We start from the raw sequence: 24579 nt of genomic DNA on the forward strand, positions 1-24579 counted from the left end.
GTAAAAAAGTTAAATATTTAACTAGGAAATCTATGGTAGGATCTTTGAAAGAATAAAACTGCCACTTCTGATTTGTTTAATAAACTTTTTCATAGATGAAGTCTTTCATAATAGTAAAATTATAAGTTACTGAAGGACAAAATTTGAATTGACTTCTGTTTTCAAATTTAAATGTCTGTCACAATATAGATTTATTAAAGACCGATTTTACCTACTTTAAAACTCCTAAATATAAATTTGATATAATAAATGGGTAAGAAATTGAGTTGTCATATTGGGTCAAGGGCCACATTGCCCATCCAGTATAATAGTTCTACTTTAGATTGTCAAAGGGATTTGTACCCAAGCCCTATTTTTCTGTGTCAAATACAAATTTATAGCATTGGGTCTTCTCACCATGTATTTATAAGTTAGTGTTTCTCATGTCTACTATCCCCCTGAATAGACATACTGTACATTTTTCTTTGAGTGTTAATATTATTATAACCTAGGAAAAGTCAGCTGGGATCCCCTTTTTTCTCCCTTAAAACATTCCCTTTTCTAACTTCCTTGTTTCCATCAAAGGCACTATCATCCTTCCAGTTACATAGGATCACAACCTTGGATTTATCTAATCTAAACTATTACAGTAGCTTCTGATTAGTTCTGTGTTCATAAATCCTACTGTAACTTTGAATAATGTCTTTTCAAAAACTTATAATTCATCCACAGTTTTTCCCACCCATATGGTAATGATATAATCTGAGCTGGGCTCTTCTGGAACTTGGGGCCTTGGATGATGTTCCTTTTTGACTCTGTGATTATTATGCCCTGTTTGGATGCCTACTGTTAATAAATATGCAACATGAAACATAATTTTTTTTTTATTTTCAGCTTGCATTTGAGCATGAGTCTTCTTATGATTAGTGAAAATGTAAAATTGGCTCGTGAATATGCTTTGCTGGGAAACTATGACTCTGCGATGGTCTATTATCAGGGAGTGCTTGATCAAATGAACAAATATCTGTACTCAGTCAAAGATACATACCTTCAGCAAAAATGGCAACAGGTGAGAATCATATCTCAAATTTCTCCCCTCTCATCCTACATGTGCAATCAAAAGTGTTTTTTCTAAGGCACAGATCTGACCATATCACTCCACTCCTCAGTAAGCCACAGGAATTCATTGTTGCCTCTACAGATACAAACTCTTCTGTTTGGCATTTAAAGGCCTTCACAATCTGACTCCAAACTACCTTTCTAGTCTTACTGCACATTACTCTCCTTCGTTCATTCTAAAGTCTGGCCAAACTGGTTGCCTTGCTATTCCTCATACACAGCTTTCCTTCTGCCTACACTCCCCTCCCTCTTCCCCCAGCCCCAGTCTGTTCAGAAATATACTTCTTCATTACATCTTCCTTTAGAATCTCTAGTTTCCTTCAAAATTCAACTCAGGCATCACTTTTTACATGACATTTTTCCCAATTTCCTCCCTACCACACTACTCAGTACCCCCCCCATCATCTCTTCATTTTGTTTATGTTTATATGTACATGTTTTCTCATTATAGAGTGCAAAGTTCTCAAAGGCAGAGATTGTTTAATTTTTTTCTTTGTATATCCATGCCTAGTAAAGTACCTGGAACTTAATGGGTATTTGATAAATCCTTCTTGGTTGGTTGATATTTACATTTGCCGTAATGGTTTAATTGCTCAGATAACTTTTAAGAAGGATTTGAAAGACTCAAAGTTATATATAAATGCAGTACAGCCTTTTTAGAACATGGAATCTTATTATATGAGTTTTGGCGTTTAAATAGAACTACTTTCTATGGTAAAAGCCCCATTATATCCCACTTAGTCTATCCCGCTACAGTTTGATAAAGGGAAGTTTACTCTCTCATTCTGATAACTTAATTATAAGATAATACTGTTTCACAAAATATACTGGCAACAAGTTTAACATTTTCTTTAGAGGCATTTTTTTTTTTTTTAGTGAGACAATTGGGATTAAGTAACTTGCCCACTCACACAGCTTGGAAGTATTATTAGTCTGAGGCCGGATTTGAACTCAGGTCCTCCTGAAGCCAGGGCGGGTGCTCTATCCACTGCACCACCTAGCTGACCCTTTAGAACCAAATTTGATACAGGATTAGGGCATTAGGCGGGCCTTTTGAGGCTACTTGATCACCTGTTAGATGTTCCGGTAGAGTGACAAGTATCCAGGATGATGTCATAGCAAGGCTCAATTATATAGTGTTATAGCAAAGAAATTACAAAGGTGCTTTAAGTAACTTACTAGGATAGCCATAGGTCCAATGAGCTATTTCTTTGGTATTGACTGTTGGTCCTTTTCCTGGAATCATTGAAAGACATTTCAGACCTTTTTCTCTTCCTGTTTGTGAATCGGTGGCTTCTGTATTTTGTTAAAGATGTTTTTTATTTTTTTCTATTTAGTTCATAAGTAATGTTCACATATTAACTCAACTTTAACAATAGTAAGGAAGTTTTGAACGCATTTCTAGTATTTTATGTAGTCACCTGTCACTGAATGAAGCTTCTCTTTTATTTATATATAGGAAAAGGATTTTTTTTTTTGGTCATGTTTGGTCATGAAGAATAAATTGTGAAACCTTCATTTAGTCAATTTTTTATTTTGATGTGTAGTCTTATATTCATTCAACTTTTAGTTGTGCAGGTTGTAGATTTAGCAGAACCACTTCTTTTTTTCCACATTCCTCCTTAGGGCCTATATTGGACTATTAATCAGAAGTTACATTGGAAGTCAGGAAGATAACATTGAGAAAATATAAAGTTAAATTTAGTCAGTTTTATTACTTTCCTCTGGGTGGAAGAAGAGGTTGAGATCAGTATCTAAGGGTTGTTTTTTTTTTTTTTAAAGTATTTATTTGACTTATTTTTGCTTTGTTAAGTAGCTATATTTTTATTAGATTCTTGACTTAGAATCAGAAGTCTATAATTTAAGAAAAAAGTGTGAAATAGTTCTTCTGACTTAACTTGTTGCAGTTGGTGTTAGAGTTGGGAGTATAACATGAATAAAGCCTTTAAAGCATTATTAAACAGTCTTGGATTATCTAGTTAAAATTTTTATTGTCTAAATGCAGATTTGTAACATGTATCATGTAACATGATGCTGATTTTGTAAGTCATTTGAATTTAAAGGTCATGTTTTTCCTTTCTAATCAGGTTTGGCAAGAGATAAGTGTGGAAGCTAAACATGTTAAGGATATCATGAAAACGCTAGAAAGCTTTAAATTAGATAGCACTCCTTTGAAAGCTGCTCATCATGAACTTCCAGCTTCAGAGGGAGAAGTTTGGTCCTTGCCAGTACCTGTTGAACGAAGGTAAGTAGGTATCTTTTAGGTGATGTGTTAGAAATAAATGAACCCAAAGTTTAACATGGTGCCTAAAATGTCTCTTGATTCCTGAAAAAAATATCAGGAATAAGGGTTTTGTGATTTTTACCTACTTTAAAATAATTCTCTAATCACAATTTGTACAATACTAGTAATGTTGCTTCCTTAGCCTTCTTTATTACATTCTTGATAACTTTTGACTCTTTATAAAAGTTTTGCCCCATCTGCATTCTTTTATAGTTCCTGTGTCACGCCCTTAAAAGAGAAGTCTTAGTCCAACAGACTATCACAGAAGAGAAAGTGTCTTGTGGGTGCTTAACAAATGCTTGTTGTTTTATTGAACAGAGATAAATCCCTTCATTGCTCTCAATTTTCCCATTTCACCCCTCTTATTTCCTGAGTCTAAACTCCTAAATTTTTTCACCAGCCATCTTAATTCCATTTTATCTTGTTTCTTTAAGATTTATACCTATAAGTTCCTTTTTCCTCTTTTTCTTTTCTAAGAAATCTTTGATGCTATTGCCCCTTCCTTGGTAATCCATATGTACCTTGTTTTTACATGTTTCCCTGTTAGAAAGCATGTTCTTTTTGGGCAGGAACTGTTTTTGCCTTTCTTTGTATCCCTAGCACTTAGTGCTTGGCATACAGTAAGCATTTACAATAAATTCTTGTTGATTGATAAGAATCTTCTAATAAAATAGTGTTGTCCATTGTCCAAATAACCTGATCCTGGAGAGTAACTCCCCTTTACTAGTGTTAAATCTGGAAAAAAATCCGTCTTCTAGTAATCTTGTGAAAGTAATTCCTCACTAAGTATGTATTATTAGATCCTCTCTGATTTAAAATTCAGTAATGTTCATCCCTGAATATTGCCGATAACCTAATATTACTTACTGTATTTGTTCTTCTCTTTTCAATTATTCGTCAGTGTCTTCTTCATAGCCAGTCATTTGTTAATGTTTCATTAACAATCTCTCTAAAGTTAAATGAAATTTTGTAAAGTGCTTTACAAGCCTTTAAACACAATATGACTGTGAACTTCTCAGTATTTTTAGTACTTCTCCTGGAACCTGTTTTTAATTCCCTAAACTATTACTGAAAAACCTACTTCATTGTAGTCATTTGTTGCTTCCTTCCATCTTCATTCATATATTTCTTCTTCCTGCCCTTTAACCTAGTTTCCCTTAAGGTCCAATCCCCAGTCTTCTGGCTCTTCTTACTTTATACTTTTTTTCAGAGAGCTTTAAATTCTCATATTTCAGAAACAACTCACTTCAGCCTTGTTATCACTTAAATTCCAATTGCCCAAAGAACATTTTTGTTTTGATGTCTTTTTATCACCTCCATCTCACATTTTTTAAAATGGTTCTTTATCCTTTCTCTTTCACTAATTTTTTTGTCTGACAAGTTAGGTTATTTTGTCTTGGTTTGGTCATTTTTTAGTCTCTCATATCCAATCATAAATGAGTGTCTCCCTTCACAAGGTTGTTTGAATTGATTACCTTTCAAATTAATTGCTTTTGCTTTTTTAATTGATGCTTTTTTTTTTTTTTACTGTCAGTCATTTCCTGATGTCGTTTCTGTCCTCCAAGTATTATGAAGAAAAACAGTTAAGCATAATTGACTGACAAATTCACCTATTCTGGCATTCCATACCATAGTCTCCACTGTTCTATTGAGATGAAGAATATACATTATATTCCCTGTTCCAGAGCCAGGATTGTTGATTGCAATCTAGTTGAGCTGCCTTTTTGTGTTTTTCTTCTTTGGCATTTCCATCATCACTGCCCTCACTGCTCCCTTTCTTTTGTGTCTTCCACCATTAGATCATAAACTTCTTGAAGGCAGGGACTGTATTTCTTTTTTATATTTGTATCTCTAGGGCTTAGCACAGTGTCTGGTACATAGTAGGTGTTTAATAAATTTATTTTATTATTATTATTTATTATTTAATTAGAAATTAAAATTTGTTGACTATTTATTGACTTCCATCTTGTTGCTACTATCTTAGGTTAGTTCCCTATTAAATTTATGCCTAAATTGGTGTAATAGTCATTTAACTGATCTCCCTGCCTTTATTCTCTCTCTCCCTAATAGATCACGTGTGTATTACCACTAGATTAATCTTCACTTTCATCATAGTTCCATGATGAAGATCTATGGTGGAATTTGCTGCCAAAATTTCCTGCCAATAATTTAAAAAGTCTTCCATCACTTGGCCCTACCTTACTTATCTAACATTACATTTTCTTCCTAATGCTGTCCAATATGAATCCTTTATTCCAGTCAGGAAGTTTCTTTGTTCTCACTCCTGCAGGAGTCAGAGCCAGGAGACCTGGATTTGAAGACTGGATCTGATACCTATTAGCTCTTTGAGCAGAGACATGTGATTTAACTTCTCTTGACTTCACTTTCTTAATCTGTGTAATGGGGATTAAAAATACTTGTAGGTCCTTGCTGGGTTGTTGTGAGATATACATGTGTTTTATATAAAGCTTTGCAAATGTCAATTCTCTTCATTATGATCACCATTAGTATTAATGGTTTTCCCTTTTGGTTGTTTTGCCTTTACTCCTTCTTTCTAGCAGTCTAACTCTTACACTTCCTTTTAGCTTAGTTCAAATCTTTTGTAAAACTACTTCTAACTATCCATGCCCACAAGGATCTTGATACTCTGAATTGATGTTGTACTTCATCTGTGTATCATAGTTCCTAGCACTCGATTATATATAATACTGTCATCCAGTTTTATATATCTTTCTTGTGTACCAACTAAATTAAAAATTCATTTAAGTTAAATTGTAAACAAGGACTTTGAATTATTTTTACATTCTTCTCTGTTCCTGGCACAATACTAAGAACACAATAATGGATGAATAAATACTTGTTGATATTGATGATAATTTCACAAAGATCCTTTTCCATGGTTACTGCTTTCAGTACTACTTTTCTTCTTATTTTCAATTAACCTTTGCACAAAATTCACACCTTAGATTCAAATATCAAGACCCTCTATTTGTCTCTTGTTACCTTGTGCCATACCCTTTTTCTTTATCTTGCTCTCTTTTTTCAGTCAGTCAAAATAACTAGTCCTCTGCCATCAGGCTCACCTGTTTTTATAGTATGATCTGTTTTCACTAATCAGACCATCACCAGGACCCAGAAAACGTCAGTCTCCTCAGTATAGTGACTCTAGAGTCCATGGTAACCGTCCAAGTGCAGCAGTCAAAATTCCTCAACGTCCATCTTCACAAAATTCTAATAATGACAAAGGAAAAGCAGTCCGTTGTCGAGAAAAGAAAGAGCAACAGAATAAAGGAAGAGAAGAAAAGGTAAAAAATTACTTAAAAAGATGAAAGTAAACGTTTGAGATTTTGGCTAGTTGTATTCCCCAAACTTGATTTTTCAAAATAGGCTACAGTGCAAAAACTTCAAATAACCTGAGCCCTACTAACCATAACCCCAAATTATTAATTTTCCTATGCTCCATTTAACAAATACTTAGTTCCTATGGTATCTAGGAGAAACAAATGAAGGCAAACAGTATCACAGATAGGCATCTTTTTTTAAAAAACCACACATTCTCATCCAACTTCTAGAACAGGCATGTACAACCTGCGGCCCTTGAACCCCTTACAGCCAGCGTGTTGCTTGCAATACGCCAAAGAATTTCAGGTGGCTGGTGAAAAACGTAGAGGATGTCTTCCTCCAAAATCCTTTGGTGGGCCCCAGGTTGTGTAGGCCTGTTTTAGAACCACATATAACAACAACAGTTGTAAGAGACCTCGATAATTTTCTAGTCTAATCCCACATCTTTATAGCCAAGGAATCCAAGGCCCGAAGAGGTTAAGTATCTTGCCCAAAGTTATGAAATTACCCATGTCACACAGGGTAGAGCCTAAATAGAACTCCATTTATGTTTCTTAGTCTGGTGCTTCTTTTTCCTTATTGTGCTGATTCCCAATACTTTATATTCTGTATCCACTATATTTACATATCTGTGTATGTATTCATGTATACACACCCACACTCATACACGGACAATGAGAATTGACACTTTGAATATAAGTCAGTTAATTGTCAAAGATTGGCAGGCAAAAAAAAGTGCTAATAAATATAAGGAAGATGACTTTTTGAAAACCATAGTAGAATGTTGTGTTTTCCACATATTTCAGGTAATAGAGGCTTTATGAAGCAACTGAAGTCCTAGGAGATGAGATGAAAAGTTATTGCTGAAGTTGCTTATGTTTTTTCAAATCTCATGGGATGTCTTTTTTTTTTTAATTTTAGTTTCCATTTAGTAGATCCCACAGCATTTTAAAAAATCTTAATTTATGTAATTGCTAATATGGGAATGTGAGCTTGGAGGAATAGGGTAAAAATAGAACTTACATTTGGATACATTGATGAAACAGCTCTAAATAAGAAGGGGATTAGCACCCTACCCTAACCCCACTTTTTTTTTGTTTGTTTAATATAACCCCTTATTATTTAACTTTTTTAGTAAGGTGTATGTTTAACGTGTGGGTACTAAGTAGAATTTTTAACCCAAAAGCCCTTTACAAAGTTAAAGTATTATTCATTTCAGTATAGACACAAATTCCTCTCCAGTAGTCAGAAAAGAGCTTTTTTTTTTTCCACAGAAGCCCACTTCTGAATTGAAAATGTAGTCTTGTTTATAGATAAGGGCATTTAGTATTCTAACCTGTTAACTTTCTTCATCTTGTGAATAGGGAGGGGGGAAGCTCTCTACTAATAAATAAGTAGCAATAATAAGATGTAAACCGTGGGAGAGGATTGACAGTTCAGCTGAAATAATAAGGCATTTTGAACAAGTTATTTGGGTACCAAAGGGAAAGAGCAAAGAGGATTTTTTTCCCCTAGATCACACAAATAACAAGTAGCATATTGATCTGGATATGGGCTATGTGGTATTCCCTCAAATAATTGATATTTATTTTTCAGTGTAAACCTACAATTTTTCTTTCAAAGAGACATAATTTTGGAGTGTGAGGTATTGAAAATAGATGTTTTGGTTCCTTCTACCCATTAAGCAAAGGTATCTAGGTTTTTTTATCTACTTATTCAGAGTTAGTAATGGATTTTTCCTAGCCTTCCTTGATTTAGGGTTATTACCTGCCTATTTCATTGACCTTTTTTAGGAATGTCATTCTTACCTCCATTCTTCCCATCAACTAGTATTTCTGACCTTAGCCATTACTGTCAGTGTTAGTAGCCAATTCCAGATTTTATCCATGAGATCATCTTGCTTTTCAAATTTTAAGCCAGTTGTTTGACATTAAAAGTGACTAATAGAAAATACATTGTATGCAATTCATTTTTAAAAAGAAGATAACAGAGGGAAAATTTTGCTGCAGATAAGTATCTGACAATTTGTTTTTCATTCATAGATTTTTTTTTTTTACGATATGTAAAAAGCTACTTAGAGATGTGGGTTACAGAAAAGTATGAGAAATGATTTCTGCCTTGTAGTTTATTATCTAGTTGGAAAAAAGATACACATGTGTGAGGTACAGGGTAGAAATTCTTTTTTGCATTGAAAATGTTTCTTCTAGTACCGGCTATAAATAAGACAGATTGAGGAGAAATTATAGTGGGAGAAGAGGTGGTATGACATTGTCGATTGCTCATATCACTGCTGCACCAGATTGCCGTTGGGAAGCTGTAGAAGAAGGAAAGGAACAAGCATTTATTAAGTGTCTCATGTGTGCCAGGAGCTGTTCTAAGGGCTTTGCAATTATCTCATTTTATCCTCGAACCTACCCGAGGAGGCAGGTGCTGTTATTATTGTAAGTTAAGGAAACTGAGGCAGACAGGTCATGTAGCTAGGAAGTGTCTTAGACCGGATTTGAACTTTGATCCTCCTGATTGCAGTCCTGGCCTTATCCACTGGCTGCCACCCTGCCTTTATAGAATTTCCAATGCTATAAGAAAATTAAGAATATGCTTTTGTTTTATTTTAAAATGAATAGAAAACTCTTTTTAGCAGTAAAGTAGCAATCTATTTTAAGCTTAAATTTCACAAACACTAAGATGAGAAAGAGAGAATGTTAGATATTGATTGCTCACAGAAGAAAGATTTAAGCTACTAATTAGAAATTAGAGCTCCCTGTGTTTTAAATCTTAAAGGAGTAGAAGGTGCCAATGTAAGACCTCTGCCTCAGTCCCTACATTTAAAAAGCCAAGATTATTCACGGTTATGGAAAGTTTATATTTGGAAAGGCTAAATAATGAAAATGCTGTGGGATTTAAAACTTTATTTTTAATGTGATTGTTTATAACAGACATCATAAAATCAGTGAATTCTAGAATGTCAGGGGTATGTATGACTGTACAGTTTCATCGCTACCTTAAAGAAAATGTTTTCCTAGACAGTACCCAATAGGGTGGGAATTTAAGTAGTCTCACTTCTTCCATCTTCTCTTTCTCATCAGTCTTACAAACTATAGCTAGCCTAATAATCTTTTTAAAACTTGTCTTTCTTGATTCCCCTTCTAAAGAATCGTACCATATTGCCTTTTACTTTGGAGAGGGACTGGAAGTTAGCATTGATTGAGATCCCTGATTGAGATCACTTCTATCAAATGAGACACAGTAGCATGAGTAAAGGTGCAGTAGTAGGAATGAGCATAGCCCTGTGCAAGAATAGTAAGGGAGAACCTGCCTGATTGAATTGGAAGATGCCTGTGAGAAATCATAGTTGGGCAAGATTTTGAAGGATTTAGAAAGCGAGGCAGATGAATTTAACTCCAGTGTAGAGGGCAAAAGGAAATAGCCACAAAATGAGTGGCTGGTTACAGATTGACATAATGTTAGGAAGTGGTGGTAGAGAACTGGGGTTGAGGGAATCCAAAACAGATTTATTTATAACACTGATAAGGGCAAAGTAGGTACTGAAGATTAAATTGCAACCATAGAAGAATAAAACCTCTTTCTAATCTTCTCTCCAAATGTGTATTTCTCAGCATCTAACAACTGACTTGCCTTAATAAACATAGGACATTAGCCTTTCAGCCATTGTTTTGTGATTAATCTACCTAATCACAACATTAAATGTTTGAATTTGTCATAACGCATACTCACACTTTTTGTTTACGTACAATCCTATTTTCTAACTTTTTAAACTTTTTTTTACTTCTCTTTAATGTCTCTTTTCTCTTTTTCTCTTTTTTCTTTTTCTTTCTTTCTTTCTTTCTTTTTTTTTTTTTTTTTTTTTGGCTGAGGCAATTGGGATTAAGTGACTTGCCCAGGGTCACACAGTTAGTAAGTGTCAAGTGTCTGAAGCTGGATTTGAACCAAGCAGGTCCTCCTGACTCCAGGGCCTATGTGTCATATTTTTTTCATGTGAAAATCAAAACTGAGTGTAAAGCTCAAGAGACACTGAATATGATGGGAGGACAGTTTTACTAATCTTAGTAGCATATTAGCATTTTAAATAACAGCGTTATGTTTAACACGTGGATTGTGTATCTGACTCACTTATTTTTCTTTTCTCTGTGTGTGTGTGTGTGTGTGTGTATGTGTGTATGTAGAACAAATCACCTGCTGCAATTACTGAACCAGAGACAAATAAATTTGATGGCACGGGATACGATAAAGACTTAGTAGAAGCTTTGGAAAGAGATATAATTTCTCAGAATCCAAATATTCGGTGGTAAGTTACCAACTTGGAACACAGTGAAGATTTAGAAAAATGTTGCCTATGATGGCTTGTTAGCATAATGTTTTTGAAATTAAAATGGAGTTGTGGGTAATTTGTTGAAAGTTAATCATAATATCTGACACATTAGCCCATTGAAAACTTCAGAAGTCTTTCTATATCTCATTTGAGACTCAACACTCAGTGAGGTGGTGCTCTGATTCTTATTTTACTGGAAATCAGAAGTTCGGTGATTTGCACAGTGTCCCGAAGCTAGTCACTGGCTAAGGTGGGATTCAACCTTTGGCCTTTCCAGCTAGTATGTCTGAGTGATTGTGTTGGGATCAGTATGAAAATGTAACTTGGGTTTGAGTTATACTGTCTTTTGTCTGAGACTCCTACTTATTTAAAACAATAATATTTTGACATGCTTCTAGCTGGGATGATTTTGGTTCATATTGCTTTTATCACCTATTGAGATGAAAATGTCATTAATTTTTGTGAACCTTTACCTTTTTTTGTCTCCAAGAGTAGCCTAAATAGAAATTAAAGTTTTTATTTTGTCTGTTGTTCTTTAGTGACCGTCCTTTTAGAATTGGGCGTAGGACTTCAGTATCTCAACCTGTGTTATTATGCTTGTTTGTACAGCATTTGCTATTGCTAGAATAGTGTTTTAGGAATTTGGCTTATACAACCTCATGATTGTATAAACCAAGAAATGGCTGTTCTTTGTGTGGGGTAGTGGCAGTGTTCTGAAGTAAACACCTGGACTCAGTTCTTTCTAATTAAACAGGATGGCATTTCCTTTTGGTTTTTGAATCCAGAAATAAATTTTGAGTTCTTTATAGAGACTTCCCAGTTGTCCATAGCACAAGTACATGGATTTGCATATATACATACATACATATATATACAGAGAGACACACACACACACACACACACACACACATGTATCAGGTATTTTATGTACGCACATGCATAGATTTCTGGTGATGAAGTTTTAAATCTATAAGGAACTGCTGATCTCTTCTTTTCTTACAGGGATGACATAGCTGACTTAGTAGAAGCTAAAAAGTTACTCAAGGAAGCAGTGGTTTTACCTATGTGGATGCCAGAATTCTTTAAGGGAATTAGAAGACCATGGAAAGTAAGTCTTCCCCTTCTTCTCAGTATTATGGCATCATCAGAGTAGTTGTGGCACATGTCCTAATACAAACCAAGGTTTGCTTATTTTTTAATTTATAAAAATTTTTTTTGGTAAAAGAGTTTGTGCTAATGGACCAAATGGCATTGCAAAGTTTATACACCAAAAACAAGTACATCATGACTTTTAGGTAATTTCTAAATTGGTTCTGTGTTGAGTGAGTTTGAATGTGATAGCATGAACCATTTCAGAATTAATATGTAGATAATTATCAGTTAAATGCCTCAAGATTTTTATTTAACCATAGAATATAAAATAATTGGCTCTGATTTCTGAAGCAGCTAGTATAAAAAATGTGAATAAAAATGATGGATATGATTGTTGAGCTTTAAGCAAGTTGAGTACTAGTTAGAATTATCTCAAACTAATAACATGGTTCCAAACACATCAGTTAAAAAGTAATGTGGAATGTGATCTAAAGGGGAAGGAAGAGAAGAGAATAAGCATTTCTAAAGTGCCTGTTATGTGCCAGATACTGTGCTAAGCACTTTTTACAAATCTTATTTGATCCTCAATTCAGGGCCTCAAAAAATATAGGTCTTCTGGGCTAGAGGAATTAGATACCTGCTTTCAGATGACAGCTTGTCTGAGCACAAGGTGTGTTAATTGTTTGAACGTTATATAGTAGCTATAATGTGTCCTGTTTAAAATTTGTCTTTCTTGGTCAGGGGAGGAGGATAGGAAGGGAAACAACATGTTCCATAAAGCTGATAAAGTTATCTTTTGCCTTTTTAATCATTTTAGTATATGCGTGTGTTATTTTGGAATTGGTAGAAGTGACTGTATTAAACAGAACCTATCACAGTTGTATAGGTTCATGTTAATTCTTTACTTATATTACTATATTTCCAACAGGGGGTGTTGATGGTTGGTCCACCTGGCACTGGGAAGACTCTACTTGCTAAAGCAGTAGCTACTGAATGCAAAACAACATTTTTCAATGTTTCTTCATCAACCCTTACCTCCAAGTACAGAGGAGAGTCTGAGAAGCTTGTTCGCCTCCTGTTTGAAATGGTGAATGTTTGAGAGCGCTCTAATGATTCCATACCTTCTTTTTCCGTTATGTTTTTTCCTATACTTATTTTAGGGATTAGAAAGTGGGTTGGAACTATCTCCAGTGTATTCAATGACCAGGAAAACCTAGAATGACTAGCTGGTATAGCATTTGCCTGAAGTCCAATGATGTGTACAATTCAAAACTGTTGACTAAGGCTTGTTTTTGTAACATAATTCCCCACTTATTGCCCCCGCTATCTCCAGGATTGGTACCTGGTGTGATTCGGAATTGGAATTTGAAGTGATTCCTGATCTGCCTTTTGTATAAATGCGTTATTTCGGTGATTCCAAATCTCAGCAGCATAATTACAGCTATTCCAGTTGGGAAAAATCTTGAACATTTGTGGAGATTGGATCATTTTACTTTTTTTCAACTGGGCATGTTAACCAAATACCTTGTGTTTAATGACTTAGTTATTGGCTTAAGTTGTTTGTCCTTTGTTAGAGGTTTTTCTTCTTTTTCTTTTTTGTTCTTTCACCCTTTAAAAATCTGAGTAAGAAGAAAAATGCAATTCTTCAAATTCTGACATAGTATTTTCAACCTGAATTTCATACTGATCTTGATGGGAAATGGCAAACTGCTCAGTATCTTTGCCAAGAAAACCCCAAAAGGAGTCATAAAGAAAAAACCCGGGGCAGCTAGGTGGTGCAGTGGATAGATTACAGCCCTGAAATCAGGAGTTCAAATCCGGCCTCAGGCTAAACACTTGACACTTACTAGCTGTGTGACCCTGGGCAAGTCACTTAACCCCAATTGCCTAAAAACAAACAAACAAAAACAAAAAAAGAAAAAAAAAGAAAAAACCCAAAATACTATCTTTGCCTTAGGAAGTAATGTAGCTATTATTACGGTGCTGTATTGCATATGTTTTTGGGTATGTCAGTGGATTTAGCTTGTCTAATTGGGGAGGGTATTTGTAATTTGTTGTCTTGCTTGTTAGATCTTACTTTTATTTTGAAATGTGGTATAAAGTTTATGAGATCTGTCCTTTCAAGGGAAGGGAGAGGGCCCAAGTATAAGCCCAAGGATTCAGCAACCTGAGATAGGAAAGTGATTAGAACCAGTAGCTGAGATATGTATTATGCATTAGCTTTAGGATAATCACTCAAATGTTCCTGGTATGTGCCAGGGCACTGTACCAGGTAATAAAAATACAAAGACAAAAAAGGCAATAGCCCTTGCTCTTGAGAAACTTACCTTCTGTGGGTTCTAGTTTGTATCTGCTTTGCTGGCAGTGTAGAGGGGGCTTAAGGTCAGCCTTTGAGGAACTTGAGAGCAGGAGACAAATTCAGTTGAGGGAAAAAGGCCATACCTTAAACCGTGAGTGGATCTGGGCTGAGCAATGGGGAGATCTGTACAAATGGTTGATATAACTTAACCACTAGGCTAACTAAAAAGATGTGGCTAGTAGGATTTTAGTGGACTAGCCAGAATATGGGGGAAGGGAAAGTAAGCTTCAAGAGGGAGCCCTACCATAGACATTCCCAATACAAGGAGATGGAAGGCCCAAAACTGAAAGGTGGGGAAAAGCTCTGTAGCTGACTGAGGCCTGGAGTCCTCAATCTCTTGCCTTCATGTTTTTACATAGACTGTTCAACTTATGCCTAGAATTCCTTCCCTCTCACTTCTGTCGTTTAGAAACTTTAGCTTCTTTCCTCCTTATAAGCTGTCCCTAACCTGACGCTTCCCCTTCTGCCTTTTTTTTTTGTTCTTTACTTCTCCTCAAGTTGTATTTACTTACTTCTTTACATATTGTATGCACCCAGTAAAATGTAAGTTCTTTGGGAGCAAGGAGTATTTTTCATTTTGTTTTTATACTCAGTGCCTTGGATATAGTAAGTGTTTAATAAATGCTTATTGAATTGAGAGAGACAGTAAAGGTTTCTTTTCTGGGAGAACATTGTAAGATGTCACAGCATTAAATCTCAAGTAGTATTCAAGTCTGTATAGAGATGAAATTTCCTATTAGGGGAGATTGGATGACTTTTTAAACCTTGTGAAGTATTTGGATAGAAAATCATCAAATTTGAACATCCTAAACCTTGAAAGTTAAGAATTGTTAGATGATAGCCCTGAATCAGTAAGCAGTTATTAGGTACCTACTTTATGGCAGACACTTTGTCTTAATTAACACTGTATATGTGTTCAAATGAATACAAGGTGGTTTTTAGAGGGAGGAACTAATAGTTACAGCAGTCAAGAACACCTTTGTGTATAAAGTAGTACTTAACTGAGTCTTAAGGATTCCCAGAGGTGGAGTGGAGGAGTGAGTACATTCCAGGCCTGGGAGACAGCAGAGGAAATGTCATGTTTGAGGAGCCGCAGAGAGGCCAGAATGCCTGAATGGTAGAAGTGTGGAGAGGTATAATGTATAAGAAGATCAAAAGATTGGGAAGATCTTTAAGTGCCAGAGTTTACATTTCATCCTTGAAGTATTACATTTCATCCATGAGCTACATTGACACTAATGAGCACAGAAGTATGACATTGTTAGACCTGCACTTCAGGACACTTGCTTTCATAGTTTTATGGAGTGGGCACAGGATTGTAGGGAAACTAGATGATTACAGTAGTCCCGGTAAGAAGTGATGAAGCCCAAACTAAGGTGAGGGTTCTGTAAGTAGAGAAAAGGGAACATGTAAGGAATGTTGTAGAGATGTAAACAAGATCTGACAACTGATTGGATCAGGGGTGAGTGAAGAATCAAATTATTTTAATATATTCTAGTAAGCTATGAAACTTCTAGTATATTTAAATTATGCTCTAATTTTCTAAAATTCCTCCACTTCTAAAATGTGACAGGTGGTATATCTGTATCTATTATAATTATCTGTAAAGCCTGACTTCCTTTCTGGAAAGGAGGATGGTTAAATGAACTTTCTTTCAACTTAAAAGTGACTATAGTTGCTTTTAAAGCAAAATTTAGATATTAATCATCCCTTTATAATTCTAGTTATTATTTAGGCTTGAACCTCATAATTGATGAATACTTTAAATTTTTTAAAGCCTAATTGAAAAATAGCATTTTTAGTCCTCAAAGTTGTTCATAATTTGACTGGTAGGAGCTACTATGTTCTATTTTTATCTTCATCACTTCTTTCCCCAAAAGTTGGATTATAGATAACTTGTTGATCCCCACTTAAGAAAATGACCTTACTAAATAGGTTTTGTTAACTATTTGTCTGGCCTGAAACATTACTTTAAAGATGGATTTAATATTTTTGCCTACATATCAGTTTGTAGAAGGGAATGTGTTTAAAGTGCCCCTAGAAATCATCTGTATATTATTAAATATTTGTTTTACCTACTTTTTCCATTGCTTTCATATATAGGAAGAAAAATCTACTTATTTCATTAAAGTAGAAAATAATGGTAATTTCATTTCCTTTATTCTTAATGCTTGTTGGAGGATAGTGCCTTAACAACAACAACAAAAAATTTAACCCATCATAAGACTTCTAACTAGGTAGCTAATATGTTGTAGAGGAAAGAATGCTGATTTAGTTTTAGAAGACCATGTTCATATCTTGGCTTTGTCACTACCTGTGTGACTTAACCTCTGTAGGCATCAGTTTCATCATTTTCTTTAACTATGAAATACAGAGATTGGATTAGATGACATCTAATCTGTGATCATATGAATATATGTAAATAAACATTTGCAACTGTGTATAATTGTTCTCCTTTTGCTCTTTTCCTGGCATTACAGTCTATAATACATTTGTATATCTGTCTTAAAATTAAATAAATATATATGTATATCTAGCTAAATAACTTTCATTGGAAGAGATCTGGAATATGTTGCACATGTAAGATTAGAATATGTGAATAGGATGTGCAGAGAGTTCGTGATTTAACTTCTCTCACTTTCTCTTGAGAAGGTAATGTAGTATAGTGTAGTGGATAAAGAACTGGCCCCAATATCAGGAACACCTGAGTTCCATTTCTGTCCTATAATAAGTATACACTGGCTATGTACCTGTGGGTCTAATCACTTAACCTTTCCAGTGCCTCAGGAGACTCTTAAGACCAGAAATTGCCTGTACATCAGTTCAGGGAATTTCTTTTGTAGAAGGTCCTTATACCAATGAAATTCACAGCTCCAGAAACAAAAATTTTCTATGCGAAAGAAAGGTACTTAGTTAGCTCTTATGTAATTGGTCACCTATCTGCTGATTTGTTTGAATGTAACCTGGTATCATGTTACTCTGTTTTTCTTCAGGCTCGATTTTATTCTCCAACAACAATATTTATTGATGAGATAGATTCCATTTGTAGTCGAAGAGGAACTTCTGAGGAGCATGAAGCAAGCCGAAGGGTGAAAGCAGAACTACTGGTTCAGATGGATGGTAAATAAATTTACTTTGGGAGAAGTCAGGATAAGCATCTGGAACATTTCCTCCTGTCTCTTCAAATCTTAGGCTTTTACTAGCCAGAGCTTTTCATAGTACTTACTAGAGGTGGTGAACTTAGTAAAAGTCCCGGAACTGTTCATGGGTGATGGTAGCACTAACTATGGCTGGAGTTCTTGGTGCATATTAAGAAGGCTGTAACATAGCAGGTGTTTTACATGGCACCTTATACATGTGTGGTAGTTAACCCCCATCTTCACACTTAATATTAAATTATAATAGTTCACATTTATATAATGCTTTAGGATCTCATTTGATCCAATAGAATGTGAATTCCTTGAGGTCAGGAACTTTATTTATTTATTTATTTTTGTCTCTGTCTCTTTTGCCAGATACAGTGCTAGCAAACAGTTAAGTGTTGGTTGAATTGAATAGAACAACCTTGAATTAAGTTAATTCATGCAATATTACCTATGTTTTACAGATGATGAAAATAAAACTTAATGAAATTAGAGGGTTTACCTAAGGTCACACAGTTAGTAACAGAGTGAGGTATTCTGATTACAAAGTCAGTACTCTTTCCACTATGTCATGTTGTTTCTTAGTGCTAATAGGATTAATGTGGTATTGGTTTTTCTTTTTTATGGGACAGGCTGTACTTTTGAAAAACAAATTTTATAAGTTAATTATTAATATTGATAACCATTTGAGCCCTTTTTTCTTTTAATAGAAGCTAAATGGTCCAATTGTATTTTTGTTCATTGCTGAACTCTGTTTGCTTTAATTAGCACGATGCTGGAAAAGAATTAACAAACTAAGAACAAAGTACAGGAAGTTGTTCTGCCAATATTTTATAATCCTTATTATTTTAAAAGTGATTATCAGTGCAGTAATATTACTATTGTAATTTTTCAACATGACTTATGGAACCAAACTCTTTTCTTCTCTCTCCTCTCTCTTTTTTTAGGTGTTGGAGGGGCTTCTGAAAATGATGACCCTTCCAAAATGGTTATGGTTCTCGCAGCTACTAATTTTCCTTGGGATATTGATGAGGCTTTAAGACGACGCCTAGAAAAAAGAATTTACATTCCATTACCATCAGGTATTGTTACTTAAATTGTAACATATCTTTTTTTTTTTTTTAGTTGGGCATTAATAGATTTCTTTTTAAGAGAAAACATTTTAATGTTTAGTCATCTTAACTATAACTGAAGTGTGCCTTCAGTTAACAAAAATCAATTCTCTCTCTCTCCTAGTGGTGCCCCCCCATTGGGAAAAAAGAAAAAAAGACCCATTTTAATAGATATGCATAGTCAGTCAAAACAAATCCCCACATTGAGGTGATTGTTTACCACAGCCCTTTCATCATTTGTCATTTTTTCTTTTTCTCTTTTTGTCAACTTTGCCAATCATGAGCATGAGGTGGAACCTGGGAGTTGCTTTAATTTTCATTTCTGTAGTTATTAGTTAGTTGGGGCATATTTTCACTTGGTTATTGATATTTTGGATTTCATCTTTAGAAGGCTGTTCATATATCATTTGACCATTTGTTGGTTGGGGGAAAGGGTTCTTTGAAGGCTCCCCCTACAACTAAGGCACAACAGTAGCAAGTACTTGTAGGTAAGCATACTTACCTGCACTGAACAATTAAATGGGAGGGTGAAGTATTAGAGAGGAGCTCCCCTAGAAAATAGGTGTGAGAGTATGAGAAATGACCTAATTTATATGCTGAGGGCTTAATTTTTTTTCCACATTTCTGATGTTTGTCTAGCAAAGGGCCGAGAAGAGCTCTTGCGAATAAATCTGCGTGAACTGGAGTTGGCTGATGATGTTGACCTAGCAAGTATAGCAGAAAATATGGAAGGTTATTCAGGTGCAGATATTACCAATGTATGCAGGTAGGAATCCTTTTGGATTGGAAGGGCTTTTGTGGGTATTGGTTTCCTTAGAGTTTTATGTTATATTAATTTAAATGAAGCCTCAAGTCATTTTAGACCCTAAGTTACAAATCAGTTTTATATTATATCATGTTCTGCTCAGTTGAAAATTTAAGCTATTTCACGTGCGTGTGTCTGTGTATCAGTAATGTAGCTTTGTTTCACAACTGTGCCTTCTATAGGTTCAGTGAAACACATGTCTCTTGCTATCGCTATGTACATTATGGAAAAATATTGGCTAGTAAATAGTTTAGAATATATTAATGGTTGAATGACCAGACCCCAAGATGGAGGTCCTAGGGATCTGTCCTTTGAACTTGTGATGTTGAACTTTTTTTTTTTCAATAAATATAAGTGACACAGTCACAGAAACTGAGAATTGAAAGGGACCTCAAAACTCCTATACTCCAACCCATAACTGAACAAGAATCTTCTCTACCACATAACCAATTAGTGGTCATCTAGCCTTTGCTTGAAAACTTCCAATTATAGGGAAACCATTACTTACTGAGTCAAACTAGTGAAGTAATAGAAATTTTTATTTATGTGAAACAAATCTTTATAGCTTCTACTTTAAACAATTAGGTGGCCTAGTAGATAGAGTGCTGGGCCTAGAGTCAGGAAAATGGGAGTTTAAATTTAGTCTCACGTAACAGCTGGCTAAGACCCTGAGCAATTCATAGCCTTTGTCTGCCTCAGTTTCTTTAACTGTTAAATGGAGATAATAATAATCCCTTGTCTCACAGGGTTGTTGTCAGAATCAAATGTGAGAATATTTATAAGGTGCTTAGTACAAAGCCTGGCACATAGTAGGCACTTAATAAATGCCTATTACCTTCCCTTTCTACCTATTTCTTTTGGTCTTCTTGGTTCAAGCATAAGAAATCTAAGCCCTTTTTTGGGTGACAGCATTTCAAATGTTTGTAGACAACTATCTCTCCACACTCCCAAACCTACCCCCAGCTTTTCATTCCCCACATATCAAATCTTCTCTTTGGCATAACATCCTTATTTCTTTCAGCTAGCCCACATAAGGCATATTCTTCAGCCCCTTCAGTATTCCTTTTCAGTTGCTCTAAGCTTAAAGGACCCTTTCTCGATCTCTCTCCCAACCCTCCAACAACTGCTAGTCTTCCCTTCTATGGTTATCCCCCATCTACTTTGTGTCTTGTTTATACACTTGACATATATGTATAGATAGATATAGTCACACACATACATATCCATACATACACACTTAGTAAGCATTTAATAAACATTCATTATGGTTTGATCTGCAAAAAGTAGCATGGTACTATCACCTCCCTATCTCTGGACACTATGCTTCATTTAATACAACCTAAGATGATGGTACATTTTTGGGTGCATATCATATTCTTAATTTATGAACTTCAGTCTACGAAAATGCTTGGATCTCTTTCAGATGACCTAATATTTAGCGATGGCTTGCCTATCTTTTATACTTGTGAACTTGGCTTTTTGAACTCAGGTTTAAAACTTTATACTTATACCTGTTCGATTTCATCTGATTAGATTCAGCCCATTGATACAGTATCTTGATTCTGTACTCCAGTGTTTTAGCTATCCCTCCCAGATTTGTGTCATCTGTAAAGTTGAGAAGCCTTTATCCAAGCCTGTATCTTTTTCCAAACCAGTATTAAAAATGTTGAACCATACAAGAATAAGAACCAATTTCTGGGACCTTCAAAGTGGACATTGAACCATTACTGATTAATTTTGGGGTCTGACCATTCAACCAGTTCTGAATCCAACTAATCTCTAATGAATATAATCTAATCCAGCTGATAAATGTAGCTCTTCTCTCTCCTTATCTAAAAGAATAACTTGAAAGAATTTGTCAAATACTTTACCGAAATCTAAGTAAATAATCTTGGTGTTTAAAAATTGGTAATGAGACACATATCTTCCTCCTCTCAGTAGAGAGGTTAGGGACTGTAAATGTGGATTGTGGTATAAATATGCCTTCAGGAATTGTTGCTCTGTTGGATGGTTTCACTTAACTTTGATTTTTTGTTGTCATAAGGGAGGATTCAGTGGGGTTAGGGAGTGGAATTATGGGGAAATAAGTGTAGTGTAAAAACGAGATATCAATACCCAAATATTCACTTGGATTTATGATTTCATTGATGGGAATGTTTCTTCCAACAATGTAAATCAAAGATGTCAAACATGCTGCCCAGCATACCTGAGTGTGTTAAGATTTAACCGTTTTTAAAAGACTTAGTGCCATATAAGAAAAAAAAAAGAAATTTAGCTTTTAGTATACAATCTGTCATACAGGTAACCAAACATTTTTTCCCCAGTGGGATGGAAGCTTTTTTTGTTGTCATTGTTCATTGGCCTCATTTATTGGTTAATAAAGTTTCCTACAACCAGCCTCTTTTTCCTGTTAAATTTGCTTTTCCATGTAATTCATGTATTTTTAAAATAAAATTTGTATATCTTTTGTTATTCCCTGCTTTCCTACTTATTCTTTTCTTATTACCCTTCCAAGTGCCATTTTTTATAATAGTGAATTTTTTTTAAAAAGGGAAACTTCCACAAAACTAACCAAAATATCAAAGTCTGATATTAGATGTATATAATGTTCCACACTCGTATCCTCTACTTCGAAGAAGCGGGAAGAGAGAAGGGGACTGGATATATATTCATTTGACTGGGCCAACCTTCTTCAATATAATTTTGCAGTATTCAGTTTTGATGGTTTTTTTGTTCTTTCCTGTAGTGATATAATTGTTTTTCCTGTCTCTCCTTACTTCACTGTGCATCAGTCTTGCTGCTTCTCAGCAATTCATCATGTTCATCATTTCTTATGGCATCATAATAATATTCCATCATATCCATGTGCCACATTTTGTTTAGCCATTTCCCAATCAATGGGCATCCACTTTATTTCTAGTTCTGTTAACTACAAAAAGTGCAGCTATAAATATTTTGGTGTATGTAGCTTCCATTTATCTATTTTAATAGTGTACAATAGTTACATGTTGGGGTATGCTGTTTACAAGTGGTGTGATTAACTTAAAATAAACTGATAACATTTTTCAGCTATTCAGCAGACATTTATTAAGCGGCTATTCTGTGTTAGGCCAAAACAAAGATTAAAAAACAGAGTCCTTGCCCTCCAGGAGCTTACAGTCTAGTAAAGTGTAAATGACATATATACCAATAATTATAATACAAAATAGAACACAAGTGTTTAAGAAATACACAACAAAAAAAAGTGCTTCAAGAATCAGTAGAGAATTTCCATCTTAGGGAGGATTAGGGACAGCTTTGTAGAGGAGGTGTTATTTGAACTGGGCCTTAAAGATAGGTAGAAATTGTTATTTGGCATATTAGAGAAGCATTTCAAGTGAAGAAAACATTAAATGTGTATCATACAACACTATTTATTGCACAGGTAATAAAATCATACTTACAACCATTGCAACATTCTGTTGTAGCAACAAAAGGTTTCTTGTTTTCAGTTTAGTGTAACCAGACCCTTGTGACATGTGAAAGATTTAACCTTTAATTTTTTTCTTTAAAATGAAGAGATGCATCCCTGATGGCCATGAGGAGGCGCATTGAAGGTTTGACACCTGAAGAAATCAGAAATCTTTCAAGAGATGAAATGCATATGCCTACAACCATGGAGGACTTCGGAATGGCTTTAAAAAAGGTTTCTAAGTCAGTATCTGCTGCAGACATTGAAAGATATGAAAAATGGATATTTGAATTTGGATCATGCTAAATTGTTTTTTAAAGTAAACTGTGAGAAACCTGCCTTATGTTGTTTCAATAGTAATGAAAAGTAGTATTTCATTGCACTGTTATATTTTTTTAAACTTTCATAATGATAATTATAAAAGGAACTCATGATTCTGAATAAATGTAATTTTTTTAAGCTGCAGGGAAATTTGACTCAATTTGTTATTTTTGCATTAAATCTTTTTTACTTAAAAGTATTTCATAATTAACACTTATTTTAGGCCATACCTTCATATACACTTAGAGATAACACCTCTTTTTTCATTGTTTCATGTATTAATAGAGGAAGAAAGCTGAGCAACCACTTTTCAATCTAAGTAGTAATGGAGCCAGCTCTAACCTCAGGCTTATTTGCTCATGGATATAACTTTTAAGAACTGTTTTATTCATTTAGGTAAACCAAAGGGGAAATAACTTGGAACAAAGACCTACACTGCCCTTCTTCCTGCTTGCAGGATTCTGTGCAAGGCCAGAAGAAGGCTTTCCTTACTTTACCTATTTCACTAGTCATTTGAAGAAGTATGCAAGAGTCTTACCTGGCTCTACTTTCATGTCCCTGAGTAGTAGGATGTTGCTGTAAGGGCAGATGAATGCTTATTTTCCAGAGTTTTATTCAGAACTTATTCAACTTACTTTGGGAGCTAAATCTAAGGCATTTTATAAATGATACAGAATTGACAAATCAAATGAGTTATAAAATTTTAAATGATTTCATTTATATTTTCCCCTTCTAAATACATAGAATAAATTTCTATGTATAAATTTGCTTTTAAATACATACCAAGGTCCCATAAAACTAGAACTGGATATTTGAGCATTAGCAGAGACCCTGCCATCTTCTGGAGACTTTTTTATGGCTCAAAATAACTTGTTTCATTTTGAGGTATTCCACTGAAATACCAGTGTTAATAAATATACTTAGTATTTAAGTCCATTCATATGTTAATTACAATGAAAAGCAAAGTCAGAATAGCTAAGTAAAACCAAGCAGATCACTACTAGATTCTTTTAAAACTTTGTATTGTTTGCTCACTAAAATTTAGTAATATCGTCACTGATTTATATTGCGGGGAATGAGTCACTAGCATAAGTTTTGACCTATCACAACCCAGTAAGTGCATATACCCAACTCCTTCCCTCCTCAAGAGATGTCTTTTGCAGCAAGAATGTCACCTGACAATTCCATTTGGATCCTGCTAAGTAGCCTTAGTACAGGTACAATGAAGTAATAATGTATCTC

General features: G+C 34.7%; 1 protein-coding gene across 1 annotated transcript in view; it reads left to right on the forward strand.

The window, feature by feature from the left end:
• KATNA1 (katanin catalytic subunit A1) overlaps nt 1–24541 on the forward strand; it is a 34314-nt gene extending 9773 nt beyond the window's left edge. Inside the window, exons 2-11 of the mRNA XM_027857984.1 lie at nt 874–1048; nt 3186–3343; nt 6501–6687; nt 10909–11030; nt 12057–12162; nt 13075–13233; nt 17499–17625; nt 18596–18730; nt 19400–19526; nt 23124–24541. Of these exons, the coding sequence (XP_027713785.1) occupies nt 887–1048; nt 3186–3343; nt 6501–6687; nt 10909–11030; nt 12057–12162; nt 13075–13233; nt 17499–17625; nt 18596–18730; nt 19400–19526; nt 23124–23322 (1482 nt within the window). The 5' untranslated portion in view covers nt 874–886 and the 3' untranslated portion in view covers nt 23323–24541. The remainder of the gene's footprint in view (nt 1–873; nt 1049–3185; nt 3344–6500; nt 6688–10908; nt 11031–12056; nt 12163–13074; nt 13234–17498; nt 17626–18595; nt 18731–19399; nt 19527–23123) is intronic.
• Nucleotides 24542–24579: the final 38 nt, after the last annotated feature.

Source organism: Vombatus ursinus, unplaced genomic scaffold (genome assembly GCF_900497805.2).
Source record: "Vombatus ursinus unplaced genomic scaffold, bare-nosed wombat genome assembly UNPS02012602.1, whole genome shotgun sequence".
NCBI classification, from domain to species: Eukaryota; Metazoa; Chordata; class Mammalia; order Diprotodontia; family Vombatidae; genus Vombatus; species Vombatus ursinus.